Genomic DNA, 22,485 nt, shown 5'->3' on the forward strand with positions numbered 1-22,485 from the left:
ATAGTATATATATGTGGTAGAATATTGTAGTACCTCCCATTAGTCAACAGTGTAGTTGTCCTTACTATATTATACTGTATATACTACAATACCATACTGTAGTACTTGGCTTAGCATAATACTTTGCAGCCTGTAGTAGCGTATGTGTAACAGTTTGTATAGTATAGTATGATGTACTGACTCTTATAGTAGTACAGCAGCCCTTGCTGTATGTTGCAATATATTTTGCTATACTTTACTGAATTACATTATACTATACAATAAAATCTACATATGTTACTACAATTATACTATAATAGGATATATAAACATATTCTATATGCTACATTACCCAATACTATACTCTATTATATACTATAGTATACTAGTCTATATATATTAGTATGGGCCTATATTGTACTACAAATATAGTGGTATAGTATAGTATATATGGTACAGAATAGTGTAGCAGCTTATTTCATGTGACAGCATACCCTTACTATATATACTATGCTATGAATTACACAGCAGGATAGCTCTTCACATACAAGTACCGCAGACAGCAAGATAAATCTATGAACAATTATCAAAACGATCATTAGACTCTAGTCATTCAGCTCTGATTCTGCTCACTAAATCTCACCATAAAATATGTCCAAAAAACAAAACAAAAACAAAAGCACTCAAAGCTCAAAAAAGACATGAAAGGAAACATTTTCATCACTGTACCTCAAAGTTTGAGCAGTTTGAACAGCTCGTCCTCTGTCCTGTTTGCAGAATCCTGAAGTTGAAGCCAAGTGTCAGCGGACCTCCTCCATGCAATCCACTGTAGACGAGATGCACTTCACCTCTGGAGCTGTAATCCCTAAATGGTGCCTGAAATCTCTGTGAAGGTATCACAAAGCCAAGGGTAACAAGTGTGTGTGTGCGTGTGTGTGTGTGTGTGCGTGTGTGACAGAAAGAAAGAGCGAGACGGAGAGTCAGAGATCCTTCATTCTGGCAGATAGGATTAAAAACTTGCCCCATGAAATGTTACAGCAGTGTGGTCACAGGTCTGTCTTTTCCTACCGAGAGAATGGGCATGCAGATGGGTGGATGTTGTGTAGGGAGAGCGTATGTTTGGGGAGAGAGAGCATGCTCTACTACTTTTGACTAATTAAACAAAGTGAATTAGCTATCTCCCCAGCCAGAACGAGTCATGGCTGGTTACACATCATTCATCGTGACTAATTCAGAGAGAGAGATGTCACTCAGCTGGGTGGAAATGTGTATGTGTGTGTGTGCGTGCATGTGTATCACTCTAATTGCACCGCTGGGTATGCTGCTGTTTAAGTTGACTATTTTGTATGTGTTTTAGAGATATTTAGTACTATTCTGCAAGTGCTTGTGCCTTTAAGTGTATAGGTTAACATTTCTCCCTCTCTGTCACCCTCTGCTCCACTATTTTATCACCAGCTTGATACGTCGTCAATGAGGCTGGCATGCTAAATGATAATTAAGACCATTACACGCTCACAGAGCATGATACCAGTGCAGCACACGGCTCCCTCAATCGCAGCCTCATCTCAGGGGACACCCTACTACTCACACAGTCGTGTATCTCTCCAAATTAGGTTAGATTTTCATTCCACCTCATTCGCCATGGATGTGATGTGGTTATTATAAACTCGTGATATGGTTAGTGAGCCTGCTGCCATTAGATGGGTGGAGGCATCATGTTGGCACGTTAAAGGGGAAATGGATTGCCAGCACTCAGTGTTGCACAGCTCTGTTTCTCCTGCCCATGCATAGTTGTGTTCTGAAGTGTGTTTGCAGATGCACACAATCTGTTACACACAGCGTAATGTAAAGCACACACAGGCACTCCCGAATGCATTTAAGTGTTTGTGCAGACTGAAACGAGGACACAAACACACACGCCTCACCTTAGCACATGTGAATCATACCACCTTAACACAAATAACCTTTCATCTGTGAATGCACGCCTCTATTTCCTTGTGCAGTGACGGAAAGTAATTAAAATCATTAACTCAGGTTTTGAGTTTTGAGTTTTGAGGTGTGTTTCTTTTTTTATGCTACTTCTTGCTTTATTCATACTTCTACTGCACTGGACCACAGAGTAAATATTGTACTTATTACCCCAGTACATTTAATTGACAGCTATAGTTACTAGCTACTTAGAAGGCAGTGTCTAGTTGGGGCCCCTGATCACATTTCAGATGTCTACGAATTGTCAACAGTAGAGTGATTTCTCATCTAAACTGAGGTCAAAAATGTCAAATTATTAAATTACTAAACTGTACATTAAATGTTAAAACTACCTCCAGTTCAACCAGCTACAACAGTAAAAGCTTCTTGTGCCTTCATGCATCATTATTAGTAATCTATGATTTGAATGCAGTAGTTTTACTTGTAATGGAGTGTTTTTACATCATTGTACTGGTGCTTTTGCTAAATTGAAGGATCTGAGTACTTTTCTTCTGTCCACCTCTACTGAGAAACACCCTGAACCACAATCCTCTCTCTATGTTACATCTACATATTACATATCTGTACAATAACCGTATCACTGACATTATGCCAGAGCTAACCTTCAGGGCAGCTGCCTCTCCTCAGGTTTCTCCTTATCTGGAGTGTGTGCAGGCTTCTCGGCCTGCTTATGTACCAGCGCAGGTATCAAAAATTGGCTCAGGTAAAAATGTAGCCTCGGGTTAAGGTGGTTTTGATGTATGTATACAAATCAGAAAGCCTTTGACAAAAGAGGCTCAAGTCTGAGTGCAGATCTCAGGTGAGATTGTGAGCTCGGGATGAGATGTGAGATGTGCCCTCCTTATAAACTCATTGGAAAAAATGTCTGGGTTTATTCTGTGGAGAGAAGGAAAAATAATGCCTTGAGCTTTTGTTTGAGATAAGGATGAGAAGACAGAATAAAGGATTAAAAGCAGAGGGTGGAAGCGTTGGGTTATATGAGCCTGATATGTCATGTGACATTTCTATATTGCTTGTAGTAGGACGGCTTGTGCAGCGGGGTGATGATTGTGTGTGTTTGTGTGTGTGTGTGTGATGCGGCAGTGTACATACTGCACATACAATATGGGCTATTAGCTTTGTCAAACAATGTGTGTAAAATGAACTTATAGCCGTATCTTTAAAGAGCCATGCCCACTTCTCAGATAGCACTCGAGGGCATCATAAAACCCATTATGTTAAAATGTCGGCACAGTGCTGCCTTTGCAACACAGCAAGGGAGCCTTAAAGCATGAATGCATGACTGTATGTTACACAGGCATGAGACCAGATTAGATTAGAGTTCAACCCGAACTGTTTATAAGAAAACCAAAGAGCACTGAGCAGAGGCAGCACATCACTCTTCCAAAACCTAATCCATACAGCCTGCAGGTCAAAACTAGGTAAAAACACAATTGCAGTTCTTTGATGAAATTTAACAAGTATGAATGATGCTTACAATTGCGTTTTGTGTATTTTTCTTTCATATTCGAATGCACACCATGCACGTTAAAGCTACTGCGTGAACAAGATTTCTCTGGCGACTCGTAGTGGAAGTTGGGACGCTGTGTAAAACATACCTAAAACAGAATGTGATCCTTTGCTTTTTGACATATGCACAAATGAAAACAGCACAAAGACAATGGATTTGATGTTTTACCTCATCAACTTCACTGATTTTTGCAAATAGTTGCTTATTCTGAATTTAATGCAGCGACATGTTCCAAACTAGTTGGGACAGGAGCAACAAAAGACTAGGAAAGATGTGGAATGCTCCAAAACCACCTGTTAAAGTGATGCTCAGGGGTATCCTTGTCTGTTTCCTTCTGTCCAAGAACAGCTGTTTGTGCACTAATATAACTGATAAATTGTAATCATCTATTATCTTTGATTGTAACTTTTCCTTTGAAAGCAATTATATTATAAAACTTTTGATTAAACGGGGTAGTACAAACATGTTTTATTAATTTAGGATTATAGCCACAGTAAGTGCTCTCCAGCTGTCACTTTTCTTGAAAAATCCGTGCTCTTATCTCGTCTCATTTGGGCTTTTGTAATTGGCTGTATTTAGGACTCAGCCGTAGTCACAGTCTTCTGCCTGTTAATCCAAAATGTAAGCTTTTAAGATGACAGCGCAACATACTCTTATGGGCTCTTAAAGCGTCGCACGTGAATGTAATGATACACTTTGAGGGCCTAATAATAGATTTTAAGGGTGTTGTGTTTTCTTGAGGTTTAATTTGTAGCCTTACGAGGTCAAGCTTCATTTTTGTATTTCTACCCATGGTGTCTGCTTTTATTCATTGTTTTTTGAAAATTAATTAGCCTTTTCTTTCCATTTCAATCACAGTTCTTTGGTTTCTTTTTGTTTCTGATTGCATTTTGGACTTAATTGTGTTGACAGGCGCTTCAGATTTTTAGCTTTTTTTTTTAAAGTGACCTTCACTAATTTCTTTTCCTTCTCTAAAACCTTAAGTTTCTATGCTGTTTCTAGGAATTTTAGCCTCCCTCTTACCTTTATTTGCTTTCATCTCCTACAAACCCATTCTAACTCTAATATGTTTAGCGTACTGCCTTTACATCAGCCCTTTAAACTGAATTTGCTTGAGTTGTTCATATAAGACCTCACTGGACTCCCCTGATCCAAACCTGCTGTTTGACCCAGTGAGTTAAATAACTGACAGGTGACTGAATGACTGCTGAACACTAAGTGGAGAGATGTGAGTAAAAAGAGTCTAATTTATGCAGGTTTAATAAAGCTTCTGGTGAGCTAACACTGTGAGCAACAATGACTCACTTTGACTCAACTGTCACTTCACTGCAAACTTAACTATGACACACAGAGTGTACTGTACACACTCGATGTGTGTTTGGAGCGGTGATCGGGCTTAAATGATGCATTAAGCACTTAATTACTCAGGTGAAGCATCGCTGTGTGAGGGCTGTCTGTTTTAATTTTATTAGCTGACACTTTCATGGAAGCAGATCTCCGTGTGTCACGCTGGCTCACCTCAGGGACGTGATTCACATGTTTGTGTGTCCTGTATGCGTTTTTATGAGTGTAGGTAGGCAACACGCAGTTTGTGCATTTGTTTGAAGCCACTGAGGTGATACGTGATTCACATCAGTCCGCCTTAGAGCACCTGATGACCTCACTTTGTAAATGACATAACAGCTGCAACAGCTGCTTCACTTTTGTGGAGGACCTGAGTAGGAGGCACGGTGCTTGACTTTTTGCTGTTTAGTCCCGTGGAACTGTTGGTAATGGGATTGACCTAGATTGGCTGCGTCTATTATGTTTTGCCTGCATACGTGTGTGTGTGTGTGTGTGTTTGTGTGTGTTTGTGTGTACCCCAGGTTTTTTGTTATTTGCTAGAGGTGTCTTGTACTTGCAACATGAGGCTTGTAATTGAAAATCTTTGGGTGCAGTCCCATTTCTGGATTTACAGAGGAGAGTTTGGGTTTGCAGAATGGGATTTTATGATCACTGGAGGGAGAATTTTGAAGTGTTCGTTTCCAAAATAATTTCCATCATTACATCAGAGTTGCGCCGTCCACTGTTTCAGTGAGGCTTCGCTCATGAGCCGACTGGTCTATCTCGCCATCGCTCACGATGTCAATAGTCCTTATGAACAAAATGAGCTGTCAAACTTGGTGGCAGCCTCCTCTTGCTAGAGTGATCCGTCTAACTCGTGTGCATCACAGTTTGGTTGTTTCCCATTGTCTTGAATAGGAGGCTATGAGGCTGATGTAAGTGAATAGTTCACCAAAAAAGTCAGTTTTATTTATATAGCCCAATGTCACTATCCTTAGACCCTTGATTTGGATAAGGAAAAAGCTCCTAGTAAACCCTTTAATGAATGAAAATGGAATAACCTCAGGAAGATCAACAGAGGAGGGATCCCTCCTCCACAACATTCACATTTTACACCTTCTGGATTCTAATAAAATGCGTTTTGTAACAGATTTTTTCTTTGTGAACTTAATGTCTTCATATACATTTGTATTTCAGCAGATACCAGACTCTGTTCTACTGTAATGATCTGGAGCTTAGCACTGGTTTGTCCACGCGAGGGCGCTATGCTGCAACGGATAGGATCTGTGCTGCTCATAGTATTTTGACTCCAGCCCATCAAGGCACGTCTTCCATGCAGGTAATGCCTCCATCTCGCCATCAGATGGCGCTAAAATCTCGCGTTATCTCCGTGATGGCGACCAGCTGTGCACCCGGTGACAGGTGCTGTGAGCACTTGGAGTGAACAGCGTCGACAGGTTGATTGTCGGACTACCAACAACAATGTGAGTGAGCCATGCCTGCCCGGAAGCAATGAGTCCACAGTTTGTGGTGCAACTACTGTATCTTGTTTGCGGTGATGGGAGGAAGAAATGATCCCCTTTGTGTGAATTCCTGTCTGTCAGTCGGTCTCTTTTGCACAATGCTTTGACTAATAATCTTTTGATATTTGATAAGGAGTGCACTAAATCATAAAACAGGGACAGAGAAGACTATGATATATAAATACTGTTTTTCATATGCCATGGTTTTAAAGCGATTTACATTGATTGAGCTATAATTTAGCAGTTATTGTTCTATTGCCTAATGATACCCCTTATTAATCCGGATCCATGGCTTTCTGCACTGGTGCCTTGATAAGACAAAGAAAGCTGGTTACTCTGAGAAGCGATAAAGGGGAAAGAAAAAAAAAACAGAAAGCAAAATGTAAATGAAAGTTCTGTTTTTGGCTCGTGATGTCACTGTGTCTCCTCACTGAGAAACTCCCCCATTTGCGCTTTATCACAGTAGTTGAGGGTGATTGATGCCTCCCACCATTGCGCGCCGAGGAGAGATGATCATTGAATCCAGCGGCACAATAATGGCATCGCTGACAGGGAGCCTCGCTCTCTCACGCTGGTCCCTGGCTATTACCTGAACAGCACCTGTGGACTTCATCTTCTCTTGTCATTTACACACGCAACACACACGGGTGCGCGCGCGTCACGCGCACTCTCCGCGGACTCGGGATCGCATTGTGCTGAGTTGACCGGATAGCTCCTTGTTCATGTAGGTTCGGCGGCTTAAATGGGAGCACCTCACACGTTTGGACGACTTGCACCTTCCCTTCAGTAACTTTGATGGGGACTTGGATATTAAGCAGGGAAAATGCCTGTGATGAAGGGATTATTAGCGCCGCAGAACACGTTTCTGGACACTATAGCAACACGGTTTGATGGCACTCGTAAGTTTGCTTTTAATGATTTTTAAACCCTAAAATCTTTTCAGCATCTATAATAGTTTTTTTTTTTTTTTTTTTTTTTTTTTTTTTAAGTTTTCGGTGAGCTTGTCTCCACTGGTTTGTGAAGAGCTTGGCAAAGCAGACTGCAGCCTATTTCTCGATCACTGAGTAAACAGCCTAAAATCTGTAAAATAAATCCAATAACGAATAGAAGCCTCTTGGTTTATCGTCTTTGATGCGAATGGCCTTTCAATTAAATGTATCACATCAGGGCACCACATATCGTTTGTTTTCTCCTGAGATGAACTTTAAGGTAACTCCACACTCTTTGATGTCTTCGGAGCAGACAGCGAAAGGGGGCCGGAGAAGCTCCCACGGCAGCAATTAGCAGGCTGAGGCTGTCGCTGTCCGCGGTGCTGAAAGCTCAGCGCCACAGGCAGCGATGAAGGGTTAACCGTGCGCTCAGGCTCCCACCCGCACGCCGCACATTTAACCGACTTGTTCACAAGTTGCAGCCTGTGTCGTCTATTTGATCCATATATTTGTGAAGACACCTGAATAAATCCAACTTTTTTTCCCCCTTAGCTGTCCGCACGTCATTTTTCCCTGAGGTTAACCTTTATTATCTCTGCTCCTTGGCAGACAAGTCCTCCCGCCGGTCTGCGACCAGCAGTCGCATTTATCAAAATTAATTGGTCGGCGGCGGCATTACAGCAAGTCTTTCCCTGGGCAGAGGCGCACACGGGCATTTCTAAACGACAACTTTTGTCTGAACTCTCGCCTCTTATCTTAGAGGTCTTCTTTCTCATAATGAACAGTCTGTACTGCTCTTGGAAGATTCTTGGAAATCAGCAGCTGATGTTTACTCCTATCCTCTAGGCCTGTCTCTCTTTCTTTCTCGCTGGCAGCCATACACATCCGTGGACATGCATTTTTGCAATGATTTCCTTGGTTTAAAGTCATGCCATTGCTCTTTGTTTCAGATATCAGAAGGGATGCAACTAATGAAGATTTATCGATTTATCAGCAGATAATTTTCACGATTCGCCAGAGAACAGTGAAAAATGCCCAAAATGTGATGTCATTAAATGTTTGGTTTTCACAGTCCAAAGCCTGAAGATATTCAGTTCATACAGTTAAGATGAGGAAAAGCAACACATTGTCACATTTGAGAAGCTGAAACAAAATGATACTTTTTTTTTTTTTTTTGGCATCTTGGCATTGATTATCAAAATATTTGTAATCAAATTTCTATGCATCAGCAAACCAGTTAATCAACTAGTCATTTCAGCTCTATTCAGTGTGTTATAGTGCTCCTAATTAGAGGGGGCTGGTATATAGTATACTGAGTTTTTAGGGAATCAGTACTGTATATTGTAATTAGTCAGACACACACAAACAGGACCTTTTGTGTAATTATTGGTGTCTAAAAATAACCCCAAAAAAATGCCACCACAACCTTTGTAAATACTTCTGCCTGTGGAATATTTAGTCCTTATCATAGATCTTGATCCTGATATTAATACATTCTGCATTTAGAGGCTGACTCCAGCCCTTAACTCGCCACCTGACCCCACTCACACCCTCCTGACTGGGACATTCTACATTTTATCCAGTATGTTCATCCCACTCAGAGAGGCACTATAATAGCCACAGACATGCATCCTTATTTCAGTCCCTCCATCCACTGGTCGAGCACCACTGTACAAGCAGGAACAGGCTATATGTCGAGTGGCAACAAACCCCCAGCTGCCTGGGCAGGAGCTCTGTTCTAACGCAAAGCAATTGGAGTGCTGATGCCTGGCACAAGTGGCTTGTCTTTGAGCTGTGAGGTGGAGGAAATTAACACTGATTTTGAACTGCACGGTGGGGCAGACTGGAAGCAGCAGAGCTTGACGGGACAAATTGGGTCTGATGGCCTGGCCGGGAGCAAATATAAAGGAAGTGCTAGATTCACTGCTGTGTGATTCCCTTTGACGTCACCCAAAGCCGGGGGGGGAGGGAGGGGGTCGGACCTGGAAATAGTGTTTGATAAATAAATGGATGAAAGTGAAAGGAGGCGAGTCTCTGCCTTGATCTGATTTGTACTCAGAGAAAAGTTTGATGCAGTGGCGGGAAGTAATTAAGTACATTTACTGCAGTCAAGTACAATTTTGAGTTAGTTGTACTTCATTAGAGTATTTAAATTTTGTACTCCTTTATTCTTCTACTCCAGTACATTTCAGAGGGAAGTTTTGTACTTTTTACTCTGCTGCATTTGTTTTATAAATTTAAATTACTTTGCAGATTCAAATTAATAACATAAAATATAATAAATACAATGTATTATTATGTAAATTTTGACGTTTATTATGGATAAAGAGAAAACTTTATTGATCCCTGAGGGGAAATTCACAAGCTACCCAGCAGTATATAAAGTAATTAAAGTCAGCACCACAGCTGCAGCATTAAAGTGGTGAACACATTAATGCGTGAACTCATTCATCATTCTGAAACGGGCTGCACTGCATAATGGGCACTTTTACTTTTGGTACTTTGGCTATATCTTGATGCAAATACTTTTGCATGTTTACTTAAGTGAAATACTGAATGCAGGATGAGGAAGAAAATAGAGCATCCCACAGCTCACAGCTCAGCTGATGACGTTTCAAAAGACCAGCAGTGTTTGTGTGTTTCACTGTGCGTTTTGTCGACTTGGCTGACAGATAAACACCTCTGATCACTGCGGTGGGATCGGTGTGTTCCTGTTTGCCCCACACTGTAACTGAAATAACAGAATCTGTACTCTGCACTGTGAGGACTGTGTGAGAGCGCTGTAACACCTCCTGTCATCACTACAACACAGTGTCATCCAGACGACTGATCTAACCACCTGTCCATCACTGGAGTGCTGCTCATTACAGTCACACTTTGTCACTTGTGACATAGTGTAGTAATGTGAAACATATTAACATTTTTTTAGCTGCAACTAATTATTATTTTCATTATTATTTATTTAATTATTTGGTACTGAAAATATCAGAAAATAGTGAACGAAAACTCCCATTGCAATTTTCCAAAGCTCAATATGACTTATTCAGATTCCTTGTTTTGTTCAACCAACAGTCAAAAACCCAAAGATATTTAGTTTGATATCATAGGAAAGAGGAAAACAGCAAATTGTTAAAACTTTTTGTCGTTTTAGTTTAAAAAGTCACTTAAACAAGCGATCAAATATCAAAATATATGCTTACTTATCAAGTAATCGACTAACAGTTGAAGCTTTTTTTGAGAAAGACAGCATATATTACAACACATTTAAAGTGAACGTGTTGTCATTTTGCTAAAATCAGTTGGAATTAAAAGTATATCAGTTCATTCAAACATAAATTCAGAGTAAATTTTGTAATTGGCCTTCTGTAGAGCTGGCCATATCCCTGGAGTGCAGCTAAATGTACCCATATGTTCTCTGGATAGCAAACTGTCGCCTAATACTTCTGAACTGAAGTCACTGCTGCAGTCACCAGAATACTTGCTGACTTGACTTTCTGTCAACCAATGATGGCCTTCATTGGGGAGATGAAGACAGTATTGAGCTGTCCTTCTGCCAAATTAAGCAGACGGTTTGGTGGTGCTGCTGTAGCAGAGGGCTGTGTACAGTCTCCCAGTGTGTGCTGCGTGCTCCCCATCCTGCTCCCACTCTTCCAGATAGCTATTTTCTCGCTCTCAACACACACTAGTTCCACCTCCACTAGGCAGGTAATTACTGTCACGATCACTGATGCCAAGAGCTGGAACAGCTGTGTGTTGAGTCAGTATGTTTAAGTGTATATGTGAATGAAAGAAGGGGAGAGAGAGAGGGAGAGAGACAAAGGATCTGTGTAAAGACAGTGGAGGAAGAGAGTAGAGCAAGAAGAAAAAGTGTGCAGCATTTACAGCACTTTGCTGGTTTGTGTCACATAACTTTATGTGTGTGTGAGTGTGTAGCTCTGTGTGTGTGTGTGTGTGCTCAGCTGTCTCCGTCTTGGAGCATAAGGGTAGTAAAGCAGAAGTTTCCTCTCCACTGATTAACTTTCTTTAAATGCAGCAGCACATCTAATTATGCTGTTAAAAAGTGGCGGTGGGATCCCACATCGTGATCACCACTTGCTGCCAGGTGAATGTGTAAAAACCCATCCGGGTATAGCGCACAATAGAAGAGGCTGTCGCTTTTAGCTCCTGCTGTCTCAGAGAAGACAGAGCTTATAGTGTTACAGTCCTATATGGCTCAGCCTTAGCAACCTTATGACCCACAGGAAGATTCAGGGAGCTAATTACCGAGTATTTAAAGCCCACAGACCACATGCTGACGCACATCAATAAGGTTTATTAAAGCAGAGATAACATGGAGTATTTATTGCGATCAGCCAGGATGCCATACAGATGCCAAACATCAGCAATTCTTTCATTTTTCTTAATAGACGCTCAGTACGTTGTTATTTTACCATTTGATTATGATAAGTTGTGAAAAGGCAGGATTTATGTTGTTCTCGCCGAAGGAATGACTGTCAGAGAAGTAATGAGTGCATTTATGAGACTGTGAGGGAGTAATCAATCATCATTGACTGTAGTGCTGCAGGGTGCAGAGGGGGCACTCACTTACTGCCAGTTGATTGGCACTGCTGTTCCCATTTTCTCCAAAGCCCACTTAATATCGAGGCTGTTTTGTTTTAGGGTAAAAGTAAACAGAAGGCATGGAGCCATGCTGTATGCTAGTCAACAGTGTAGAATAAAGAGGGCCTGTTTTTCACAAAGTTGTATGGTTTGGTGATGTAGTGACTGCTTGCAGGGCTGCTTAAACTACAGCTCGTGAGCTAATCAGCAACCTGTCAGTGGTGGACAGTAACTAAGTACTTTTACTCAAGTACCAGCTTACTTAAGTGCAGTTTTCAAGTAATTGTATTTTACTTGAGTTTGCAAATTTGTGCTATTTTATACCTTTGATCCACTAGATTTATACTTTTTATGCCACTAAATTTATTTTAAAACTTCAGTAACTAGTTACTTTGCAGATTCACATCATTAATGCAAAATACAATCAACAAAGTCTGATACATGATACATTATTGACTGCTAAGATATATCATTTTATATATAGGGGGAGAAGGGTCCAAGGGGAAATCCAAGCCTTTACTCACAAGGTAGACTGGCAGGACGAGGGCTGGCAGGCACCTGAGCACAGAGGACAGGGCAAATCAGAGAGGCAGGTGACAGACAGATAAAAAGGCAAAAGGATAACTTGACTGATCACTGTGTTACCACATAGGTGAGCAGACGGTTGGGAGACCTGTGCTTATATACTGCTTATATATACTGTAGTTGATGAGGCTTGATTGAATGATTGAAGTCAGATGTGCTGAGGAGAGGAGGCGGCCCGGGCCAGACCTGTCAGCCACACCCTGCAGTTAAACACATACATGCACAGAACAGACAGGGACAGGCACGAGACAGGAGGAGAGGGAAACACAGGGGGACACCAGGCGAACAGGGAGGACACCTGCAGATCACGACGTTACAAGCCTGTATCAGGAAAGTCACAGCTGGTCAAAGGGTAGAGTGAAGCGAGCTGGCTTCCCTGATATCTATAGATAATGTGTTTCAGAGCTTTGGGGCGTAATTTTCTTTCAGCTGTTGCTGGAAACCTCCAATAAACCAGCAGCTGATGATCGCAGTGTTCTTGGAGGCAAATAGTAGACAAAGGAGTCAGTGATGTAGCTTGGTCCAAGCCCATTAAGGGCTTTGTATTCATCGGCAAGACAAAGAGGAGGACTTTAAAATCAATCCTGAATGTTACAGGAAGCCAGTGCAGAGCAGCTAAAACTGGACTGATGTGCTCTCCCCTCTTGGTTGTGGTTAACAGCCGAGCTGCAGAGTTTTGAATGAGCTCAAGTCTGTCAGTGTTTTTTTTTAACCCTTCTAACCCTTTTTTTTGGGGGAGGCTAGTAAATAATGTGTTAAAGTCATCGAGTCAGCTTGAAATAAAGACATTGATTTCTAAATGGCTGTACTTTGCCTGTGTCTCTAAGGTGGAACTATGAAGTGTTCGTCACCTTGCTGATGTGGAGTGTGAACCTTAGATCTGAATCTAGGGTAACACCTATATTTGTATCCTCAGATTTAATCCAGGGAGTTAATTTCTCCAGGTTATTATATAGCATTTCTCTTTTTGTTTCAGGGCCACAGAGTTGGATTATCGCTCATCCATTTATTTATTGCAAAAAGAAAATGAGTAATGGAGTCTAAAGCTGCAGCATCATTTGATTCAGCAGAGATGCGTCACCGTACATCTATGGAAACATAGATTATACTCTGATGACTCTGAAGTGATGAGATGAAACTTGCCTTTAGTGTTTACCAGAGGTTTCGGCTGAAAATGGCTGCCTGCTTCTCCACTATATACACTTATGTGCCTCAAGACGACATGTTGGAACTTGTATTAATCAGAAACGGGCTGTTTCCTAAAAAATCACTTCCACGTCTTGTTAAAAGAAGCAAGATTCTCATTGTCTCCGTCCTCATTCACTGTAAACCAACATAGCTCGAGGCATCGGCTGAGTGTGGAAAATGTAAATGAGTGTTTTGCATTAATTGCATTCCAGCAGTATCCTCTGGCTTTAACAAGGTGTTGACAAAGTATTCAGTTGAGACTACACAGCCAGCATCATCCGTAGCCTACAGTCTCAGCAGGCAAACGCTGTCCTCGCTGTAAGGTCACTAGACTTGATTATTACTGTGCACTTAAAGGAGGCGAGTACTTCGGCTATTCCACCGAACTTCTGGGACTTCTGCATGCGAGCCTCCCCATCACCGTGGACGTTCTGCCTTGTTAAACCGCCTAATTAGCAAGATTCCTCCCCTAATCACCGTCTCTAATGGCCTGTCCAAAACGATCGACAAACGGGGGTTTCACCGGCGGAAGCCTGGGCCAAGTCGCTCATTTTTAGACTTAATTAATTTTTCAAATGAGGGGACCGGGTTTTGGGAGACAGATAGAGCGAATATGACAGAAATTTTGAGGAAGCAGAAAGGAATGCAGACAATGGAGGGTGAGACAGATACTGACCAAGAGAGATAGAGGGAAGAAAGCAGGGAGGCGGGGTTGCAAATTACAGGAACGTAATGACTGGTGTAATGTTTCAGCTGGTGAGCGCCTGGAGGACTGTATGATAAAGAGCCACAGAAGTGATTAAGCCTGTGGATTTGTCTAATGATTTTCTCTCTTCAGTGATATGGTGTGAGAGGATTACCGCTGTTGGAGCGGCTGTGTGGGTCTGTGCACGCGCGTCCTGCTTGTGTGCGCGCACATGCTCTGACTTGACCACAAAGTGCGAATAACTGACGAACCTGCAATTCTTCGATGCAATGCAGGAACTTCGGTTTGTGACAAAAGTCTCGTACTCCCATGTGTCGATGAGATTCGGCATCCATGGCTTAGATTGTAACCTTGGTTGCTATGGTGTGTGTCCGCGGTTGCTATGGGAACTCTGGAGTGACTTTTTTGGAGTTATGCGACGGCTCTGTGGCAGTTTCTCACAGGCTCTCATGAATTCGGGCAAAGGGGGGTGAGGAGGTCTTTCCATCCGTCTCTCCTCTTCCCCGCCAATTTTTACCACTCTCCATCTCCATCTTTCATCATTCCATCTCTCCCAGCTCCATCTCACTTACTTTCAACTTTTCACATCACCCCATCGCCCTCTGTCCCTTTGCACACCCTCATCCGTCTGCCTCGGTATATTTCTCAGCCTCCCCTTCACTTCCCCTTACCTTTCCACATCCCCCCTCATCTTTCACTTTCTCACCTGCTGTGCCATCCATCTCTTTCTCTCCCTGCTGTGCCTCTCTGTTGGTCCCTGCTCCCTCTCTCTCTCCCTCTCCACATCTCCATTGCTTCCTCACACTTTCTCAGCCATCATATGGATTGTTGTGCCGTAAATAGCTCAGGGGTTACTCCGGTTGGTGTCACAGGGCTGTCGAGGAGCTGGCGAATGTGCATACGGAGCATTTTTGAGTGTGTTCAAAACCAAAAATCTGGGGCAAAGCAGTGTGTGCACGAGGTACCACGAACACACACTCACCTCTTCTCCACCTCTTCATTTGTTTAGGAGAGCTGCAATTTGTGGCTTAGATTTTTCTTCTGACCCACCTTGTAGCACATAAAGCAAGTAAATTCCACCAAGTCTTCCAACGTGAAGCACATAACAGGTCTGTGTTTTTAAAAATGACCCGTGTGAGTGTTTTCTAAATGGTGCTCCTGTTGTTGGGATGAGTCCACAGCCACGCTATCAGCTCTGTGAGGCTTTACAGTGGTGCTTTGAGTAAAATGCTAACACGCTCATATGGCAATGTTTAGCAGGTGTAATGTTGCCATATTCTCCAGCTCAGTTTAGCATTTCATTTGCCAATTAGCACCAAGCATAAAGTACAACTGAGGCTGATGAGAACAGCACAACATTACATTTGGTCATTAAGCATTGGGGAAAGTTAAATTTTGACCTGATTTTGGCAAGACGATGACCATAGTTCTCACTATTCATCTGAATTTATCAGAGGGATTCATTCTCTGGGGACCATGAGTGTCCTTACAAAATTTCCAGCCAATCCTCATTAGATTGTTCATTTGATATTACTGATAAAACACACAAATCTCCAAACCACTGAAAAGAAAGCATTGTGAGAGGAGGAAACAGCTGTCTTATGCTGGTGTTTTGATGGTGTAATTACGCTTGAAAGTATCTTTTATTAATAGCTCACATATGCTTTACAAATCATTCGTTCACCAACAATTACGAGGCACTTATCTGATGTTTATTGCATAAGAAGGCTCAGTAACATCTTTCTTCTTGCTCTCTTTCATCTCTCCCTGCCCTCTTTCCCATCCCTCCCTCTCTTTCTATGTCTCTGTCTTTCCTCCTCCGCTACCCCTCTTCTCCGTGTCCCTGTGGGGTTTCTCCAGCAGCTGTCATGCAGTAGTGAGAGCATGAGGGGAGATGATCTATGGGCTTCTACACCAGAGCAATTAGCCAAAAGAAATTCAGAATGGAGAGAGAGATACAGTGGAGAAATGGGAGGTGATGGAGGAAAGATGATGATGAGTAAAACAAAAAAAAAATGAACAAAGGAAAGAGATAAAGGGGGAGGTGGTGGAGTGGTGCAAAATGGTGAGATGTAATCTGAAAAGAGCTCAGAGGGAGAGATGATTCAAACTTTTCCTCTTGCTGAGATTTAGGGTGCAGAGGAAAGATAGTAAAGGTAGACAGATGATACTCTGGCAGAGGTGATGGGGAAGATGGTGAATGAGGGCGAGGAGTGAAGGACATAAATGGAACGGAGAGGGGCAGTCTGGTGGAATTTCAAGGGTAGAGAGGAGATGAAGAGTAATTAGGCAGAGAGATCCAAAATGGGGGGGGGGCATAAAGAACAGCTGGGAGGAAATGAAAGAAGGGAACGAGAGGAGGTGAAAAGACGGGAACGGGAAGGATGAAGTAAAAGATATAGGTAAAGAAAATGGTAATTCTGCTCTGTGCCAACCTTTTTTGCTCATTGCTTACTGCTTCCAGTGTATCCTATTGTGAAACAATAAGCCTTAAAGTGAGAACAATGTATTTTGATTATGTATCCATTAGTTCAGGCTGCTTACGTTTAATAGGTTGTCCAATCTGCATGACAAAACTGGATATATACTGTATGTGCTCATCACCTTGCCTTTCCTCCATGCACACATGCAGACTGTCAGTATATCTGTCACTTCTACCAATACAAAGTAATCCACAGTCAAACACAACATAGTGTGTGTTTCACTGTAAACATTCATTTTCTGTCAGCACCATCCTCTCGAGCCCTGGGAGCTGCCACCAGACAGGCTGCAGGCCTTCGCTGCAGCTCCCTGAGAGGCCAGCAGTCCTGTCGGTCTCTCTCTTGCTTACCCCGAGCCCGAGGGGCCTGGCGTCTGACAGCCGGTCCCAACGCCGAGGCCAGCTCTGACCATCTGTCTGGGCCACGCAGTCAGAGTATTACAGCTGACATGACACTCACACTCGATGTGTTTTTATCTTTCGTGATCGGGTATCACTGTCGCTTCTTTCTGTTGTTAAAGCATAATTCCAGTTTATTACAACTTCAGCATTAGATACGGAGATTGTATTGTTTTGAACATGGTATTAAAGATTTTTTGCTGTTTTATTTTTGTGAGGGAGAAATGCTCTTTACATGTGTATTATTTACAATCTCAGCATGGCGGTCGGAGTTACACTTTGTGCAGGAAGTCATCCAATAAAAGCAACCTTTTTGTGGCCGTGTGCTCCATTAAGTTTCAGTTTTGGCCCTCCAGCGGAAAAGGTTTTGGAGGCCCTGCTTTAGAGGATGAGTGTGGTGACATCATTCCTTCATTTTGACAAACATGAGCACTGTAGATTATTTAGAGTGGAACCTGAATACATTGCCCTGCTGCTGTAGATACTCACTAGAGCACCAAATCTGCTTCTGAAAATAGTCCCCAACACCTATCCTATTTACTCCTGTGTGAGTAAGGTTTGCTACAAACCACAGTGCCCAGCTCTTTTTAAGAAATGACTGAGTATTAGTAATGGAAGTACGTCTTCAGGAACCAATGCGCTTTGTCAAATATGTTGATGAAAAGTCCCCCATTCCTGACAGGGACGTGAATCACATTTTTTTTAGCGAGAGCCAGCAAGCATGCAGAAGCAATTGTTGATCACTGAATGGAATCATAGAAAAGGAACATGCTGCTTATTCCTCTAGAGGGACGTGTACAAGGGTTTCGCTCTCTGCCGTCGTATTCCCAGTTCAAATCCGAGCTGGTTCCCTTCAACAAAGCCTGATGTACAACATAAAACAATTAAATATTGAGGGTGCTGGAAAAAGGAACTATTGATGCAGAAAATTGATATTTGTAATGAAGTATGATTGAAACAAGTCGTTTTGAAGGATGTCTCAAGCAATGATTATAAACAAGCTCATGCCGCTTTGTGTGCTCATGTATCAGAGTGTGTGGCTTAATGTGTGCGTGACTCATTCATTTTCTGTAATTATACTAATGTCTCAAAACGTATTGGGAATAATTTACTAATGCTAAACGTACCTTTTAATGTGTGTGCATGTGAGTGTGTTATTATGCGACTTCGGGGCGAGTTTGAGCAGGTTTGACTGCTTATCAAATTACAGCAGAAGTGCACACACCGACATCCGCGCTCGCACATTATAGAATGCCAAATTGTATAATGGGCATTGTACTGTAAACATTATCTGTCTATCAGCACAGCTCAGCATCACTGTATGCTACGCCGGCACTGTGGGTGTTTGCCTGTGTGGATCGGTGTGTGTGTTTGTGTGCTATAATAGATGGATTCAGGTATAAACAGCTGGTCCTCTTCAACCGGGTATTTAGAGCCTGACACAAATAGGATAATTAATTTTGATAGACTTCATCAGTAATGTGCTGTGTTTCAGCTCCTGTTTTCACTGTAATCCCTCCAGCACATTCCCCACTGATTCTCTACCAACATTTCTCCTTAACACATAACCCCCCCCCCTTTACTGCAACTCTCACCAAAAGTATTATGAATTCAGGGTCAGTTTTTTGACACTAGGAAATGAGTTTCAAGTGTAGGAATCCATGGCTCTTCAGCTTGCAGATAAATCAGTCATTTATTGAGGTAAATGACCTTCATGCTGCAGCCCACACAGGCCTTCATCTGCAGTACATGAGCTGTGTGAGGATCCCATCAGCTTTTGTATCCGTGTGTTAAAAGTCACATTTTAGCCCCGGTGGCCACTGAGACTGATTCAGTGAAACGGGCAGAGGGGCCACTCCTTGACCAGTTGAATTTGCTTTCATTTTTATCATCTGAAGTTTCAAAAGCTGTGAGCTGAGAGGTTAAAGCACCGGTCTGTGGAGTGTTGGCGGCGCAATGTCCAAGCTGAGATGGCTAAATCTCACCTGGGATCTGTAGTCATAATGTCCTGCTTCGACTGGCCCTTATCAACATTTACAACAGCAATGGATCAAATGACTGGTGTAATGAGGAAGGTGTTTCTCATACTGACCAACCCACAGAGAGCAATCACCCGTCTCTGCTCTTCACCTCTGCTTCATAGAGTTGAAGAATCTTTCAGTTCGACTTTTTTCGTTTCACTCTGTGGTTCACTCTCTCCACTCTCATCAGCTTCACAACATACACAACTATTAGCTAAAATGTCAGCGAAGGCAATGCGTATGTCGCTGTTGTGTTTACCGCTTGATGTGCTGCTCCCAAGAGGCCAAAAAAAAAAAGAAAAAAATAGCAGGTGCCATGCTTAGTCAGTTGTAGATTCTTTGTAGTCTTTGTAATGTTAATTACTATTATGAGTGTTAATTAATGATGTTTAGATTTTACTTTGCCAGACATTTGTAGTATTATGGATCTGTGTGTGTTGGAACTGGGGCCTCCAGGGATTCTTGAATGAGCAAAATAATTAGCAAAAAAAATAAAAATATATAGTTTGGTCTGTGGGGAGTTTTTGCCTAGAATTAGAAAAAACAGATTGTTTGTGTTTAACAGTTTAACAGTGGAAGTTTAACAATGTATGTCCTATCCTATAAGAGGAGCTGAAAATTGAGCTAAGCTAGGCTAAACTTGCTGCTCATTATACCTTTGAACTCTCTGCAGCGGCATCAGAAAACATCCAGCAGATTCTCCAAGTCTGGGTCTGCATGAAAAATACTTCTACCATAATCCCCTCGAGAATAACGCCATCAGCATCAGCTCTTTGTCCTCCTCTCACCTTGCCTCTTCCTCCCCTTTTTCCTACAGACAGCAACTTCATCCTGGCAAATGCACAGGTGTCGAAGGGCTTCCCCATCGTCTACTGCTCCGATGGCTTCTGTGAGCTCACGGGCTTCTCCCGGGCCGAGGTCATGCAGAAGAGCTGCGCCTGTAAGTTCCTGTACGGACCAGAGACCAGCGAAAGCATCATCCTCAGCATTGACGACGCCCTGGAGGAGCGCAAGGAGTTTAAGGACGAGATCATGTTCTACAAAAAGACAGGTAAGCACAGTTGTGTTTATGTCTGAGTTGTTTGTTCTATTGTTGTCATATTCTATCCTTGATTTTGGAGCTCTTTTGTGCTCATGCCTCTTCACTTTACTGTAAAACACACACTCTGTGCCCTCCTCTACCATTTACCAATTAAGTGTTGGAACCAAGGCAAGTAGACAAGCACAGAAAGCCATTAGAGAGTGCACAGACAGAGTGATTACCATGTGGGACTATATTATCATAAATGGATGGCAATTCTCTATCTATTTCTGAAGAAGCCACATTTAAATTGGCATAGATGGACCTATGGATAGATGAAGTAACGGGCGGGTTAGTAGATGTATAGGTTTTTTTTTTATTGGTCCATTCTCATTAAAAGGTGATTAAACAAAGCAATCAGTCACAGAAGTCCCACAGTTATTATTTAACACTGAGACGCATTAAACTTTCATAGCCGTCAGCTAGCGACTCTTTAACCCTGTCTCCTTCAATTACACTGAGCCCAGCATCTAGCTGCGGTGCAGTATGGTTTGGTGTATGCCTTGCTGATTAGCCAGCTGGCCAGTGAACAAAACGGAGTTGAAAATAATGAGCACATCTAGGCATCAGTGGATACATGCTTGCTGTGATGTGGGATGGTGCCATGCACCCCTGCATGGTTATTGCAGAGTTTTCTTCCATGCTTCATCTTCTTGCAGGAGATTCTGCTCTGTGAATAAACACTTTTTTTTTTTTTTTTTTTTTTGATTAAGGTTGGTAACATTTGTGTTTGGTGGTGAACTTCTCTGCTGCAGCTCCATCACAAATCGAGAGAAATCAGGTTTTTGTTATATCAGCACTGCAGACTTTGTCCTTTTCACACAACTGTAAGGACTGAAGAGTTCATTCCTGGCCTTGGAAATATGTTGAATATAATGAAACAGCCTCGCTAATAGCTCCATTTAGTAGCTGTTCTATAGCTTTTGATCACTTCATTCTTGATCTTTTTGACCCTTCAATCTGAGCTTTTGAGCCAACACAGACTAGAAATATTTAACATACAACTGGGCAAACCTCTCGTCTTATAATCAGACTGTGCCAATTCATTTTACTTCACTTTACTTTGCTTGACTCTGTATTCATTTTTGCTAATTCTTTGTTGGGAGGTGGTATATTTTGATTCATTTTGCCCTAACCCTTAATGTTTTTCTCACATCAATCAAAGAAAAACGTTGATTTAAGTATTGGGTTTTTTTTTCTTCTGAAAGTCAATCTGTACAGTGGCTCAGTTTGCCTGGGTCCAGACCTTTGAGTCCACCTGTCATGAGCTGATAGTTCTGCCTGAAGTGGTACCTAATGGTACCACTTCATATAGCTCAATAGGCACGAGACAAAATCTATTTAAATTGCAGGAGAAGAAATTGAAGATATGGGTGAGTTTCAGGTCTTGAACCATGTTAGTGACTCATCTGTGGTGTGTGCTATCAAAAGCTCCAATACAGCTGCTAAATGGACCTTGTGATGCGACTGTTTTGTCAACATTCATAAGGATTGTTTATTATGTATCATGGTACGTGCATGTGTCAGACGTTGTGCCGCTTTTCTATATTTTTCCTTTGATTTATGAAGCAGCTTTAGTAGGCTAGATGACTCAGTGCAGTTTGCATAGGCACAGCCTTGCTAATACCATCACAGATGTGACTGCCTACGCCACTCTGTCTCTCGCTTTGTTGTCTTTTCTGTCACACCCCTCAATCTCCTTTTCCCTTCTGTTCTCTCTCACTTTCCTTTTGTTACCTTTCATCTCCTTCTGCCTCTCTCATTTTCTTTTCTCCCACCCCTTTTAGCATTACCACATAGCACTGTTTGTGCCAGTTTGTCTGTCTCCCATGCTTATCCTTCTTTTTCCTCCTTCCCCGCAACACAGCCTTTTTATATTGTCTCATCCCTCTCTTTCCGTCTGTCACAGCAGTGTCCTGAAACTAAACGTAGCTGATTGACTCGGTTTGTCCTCCGTCTGTCAGCCTGAGAAAAAAGAAAGCTGCGTGTTCGCAATCAGGAACGCTGCTTCTCTCACTGTGCGCTTGATAGTGCTGCCTTGTCTCGCAGCCATGCAGATATTCACACACATGCAGAGACAAAAACACTGTGATTGAGTCATCACCATGCGAGGACGATTTGGTGAGTGGGAGTGATGGGAGGGAACTCCATGGGAAATCCCTCTTAATCAGCAA

General features: G+C 42.2%; 1 protein-coding gene across 1 annotated transcript in view; it reads left to right on the top strand.

The window, feature by feature from the left end:
- Positions 1–7,147: 7,147 nt before the first annotated feature.
- kcnh8 (potassium voltage-gated channel, subfamily H (eag-related), member 8) overlaps positions 7,148–22,485 on the top strand; it is a 49,186-nt gene continuing 33,848 nt past the window's right edge. The window contains exons 1-2 of the mRNA XM_076755298.1: positions 7,148–7,223; positions 20,048–20,281. Of these exons, the coding sequence (XP_076611413.1) occupies positions 7,148–7,223; positions 20,048–20,281 (310 nt within the window). The remainder of the gene's footprint in view (positions 7,224–20,047; positions 20,282–22,485) is intronic.

Source organism: Chaetodon auriga, chromosome 17 (genome assembly GCF_051107435.1).
Source record: "Chaetodon auriga isolate fChaAug3 chromosome 17, fChaAug3.hap1, whole genome shotgun sequence".
Classification (NCBI taxonomy): domain Eukaryota; kingdom Metazoa; phylum Chordata; class Actinopteri; order Chaetodontiformes; family Chaetodontidae; genus Chaetodon; species Chaetodon auriga.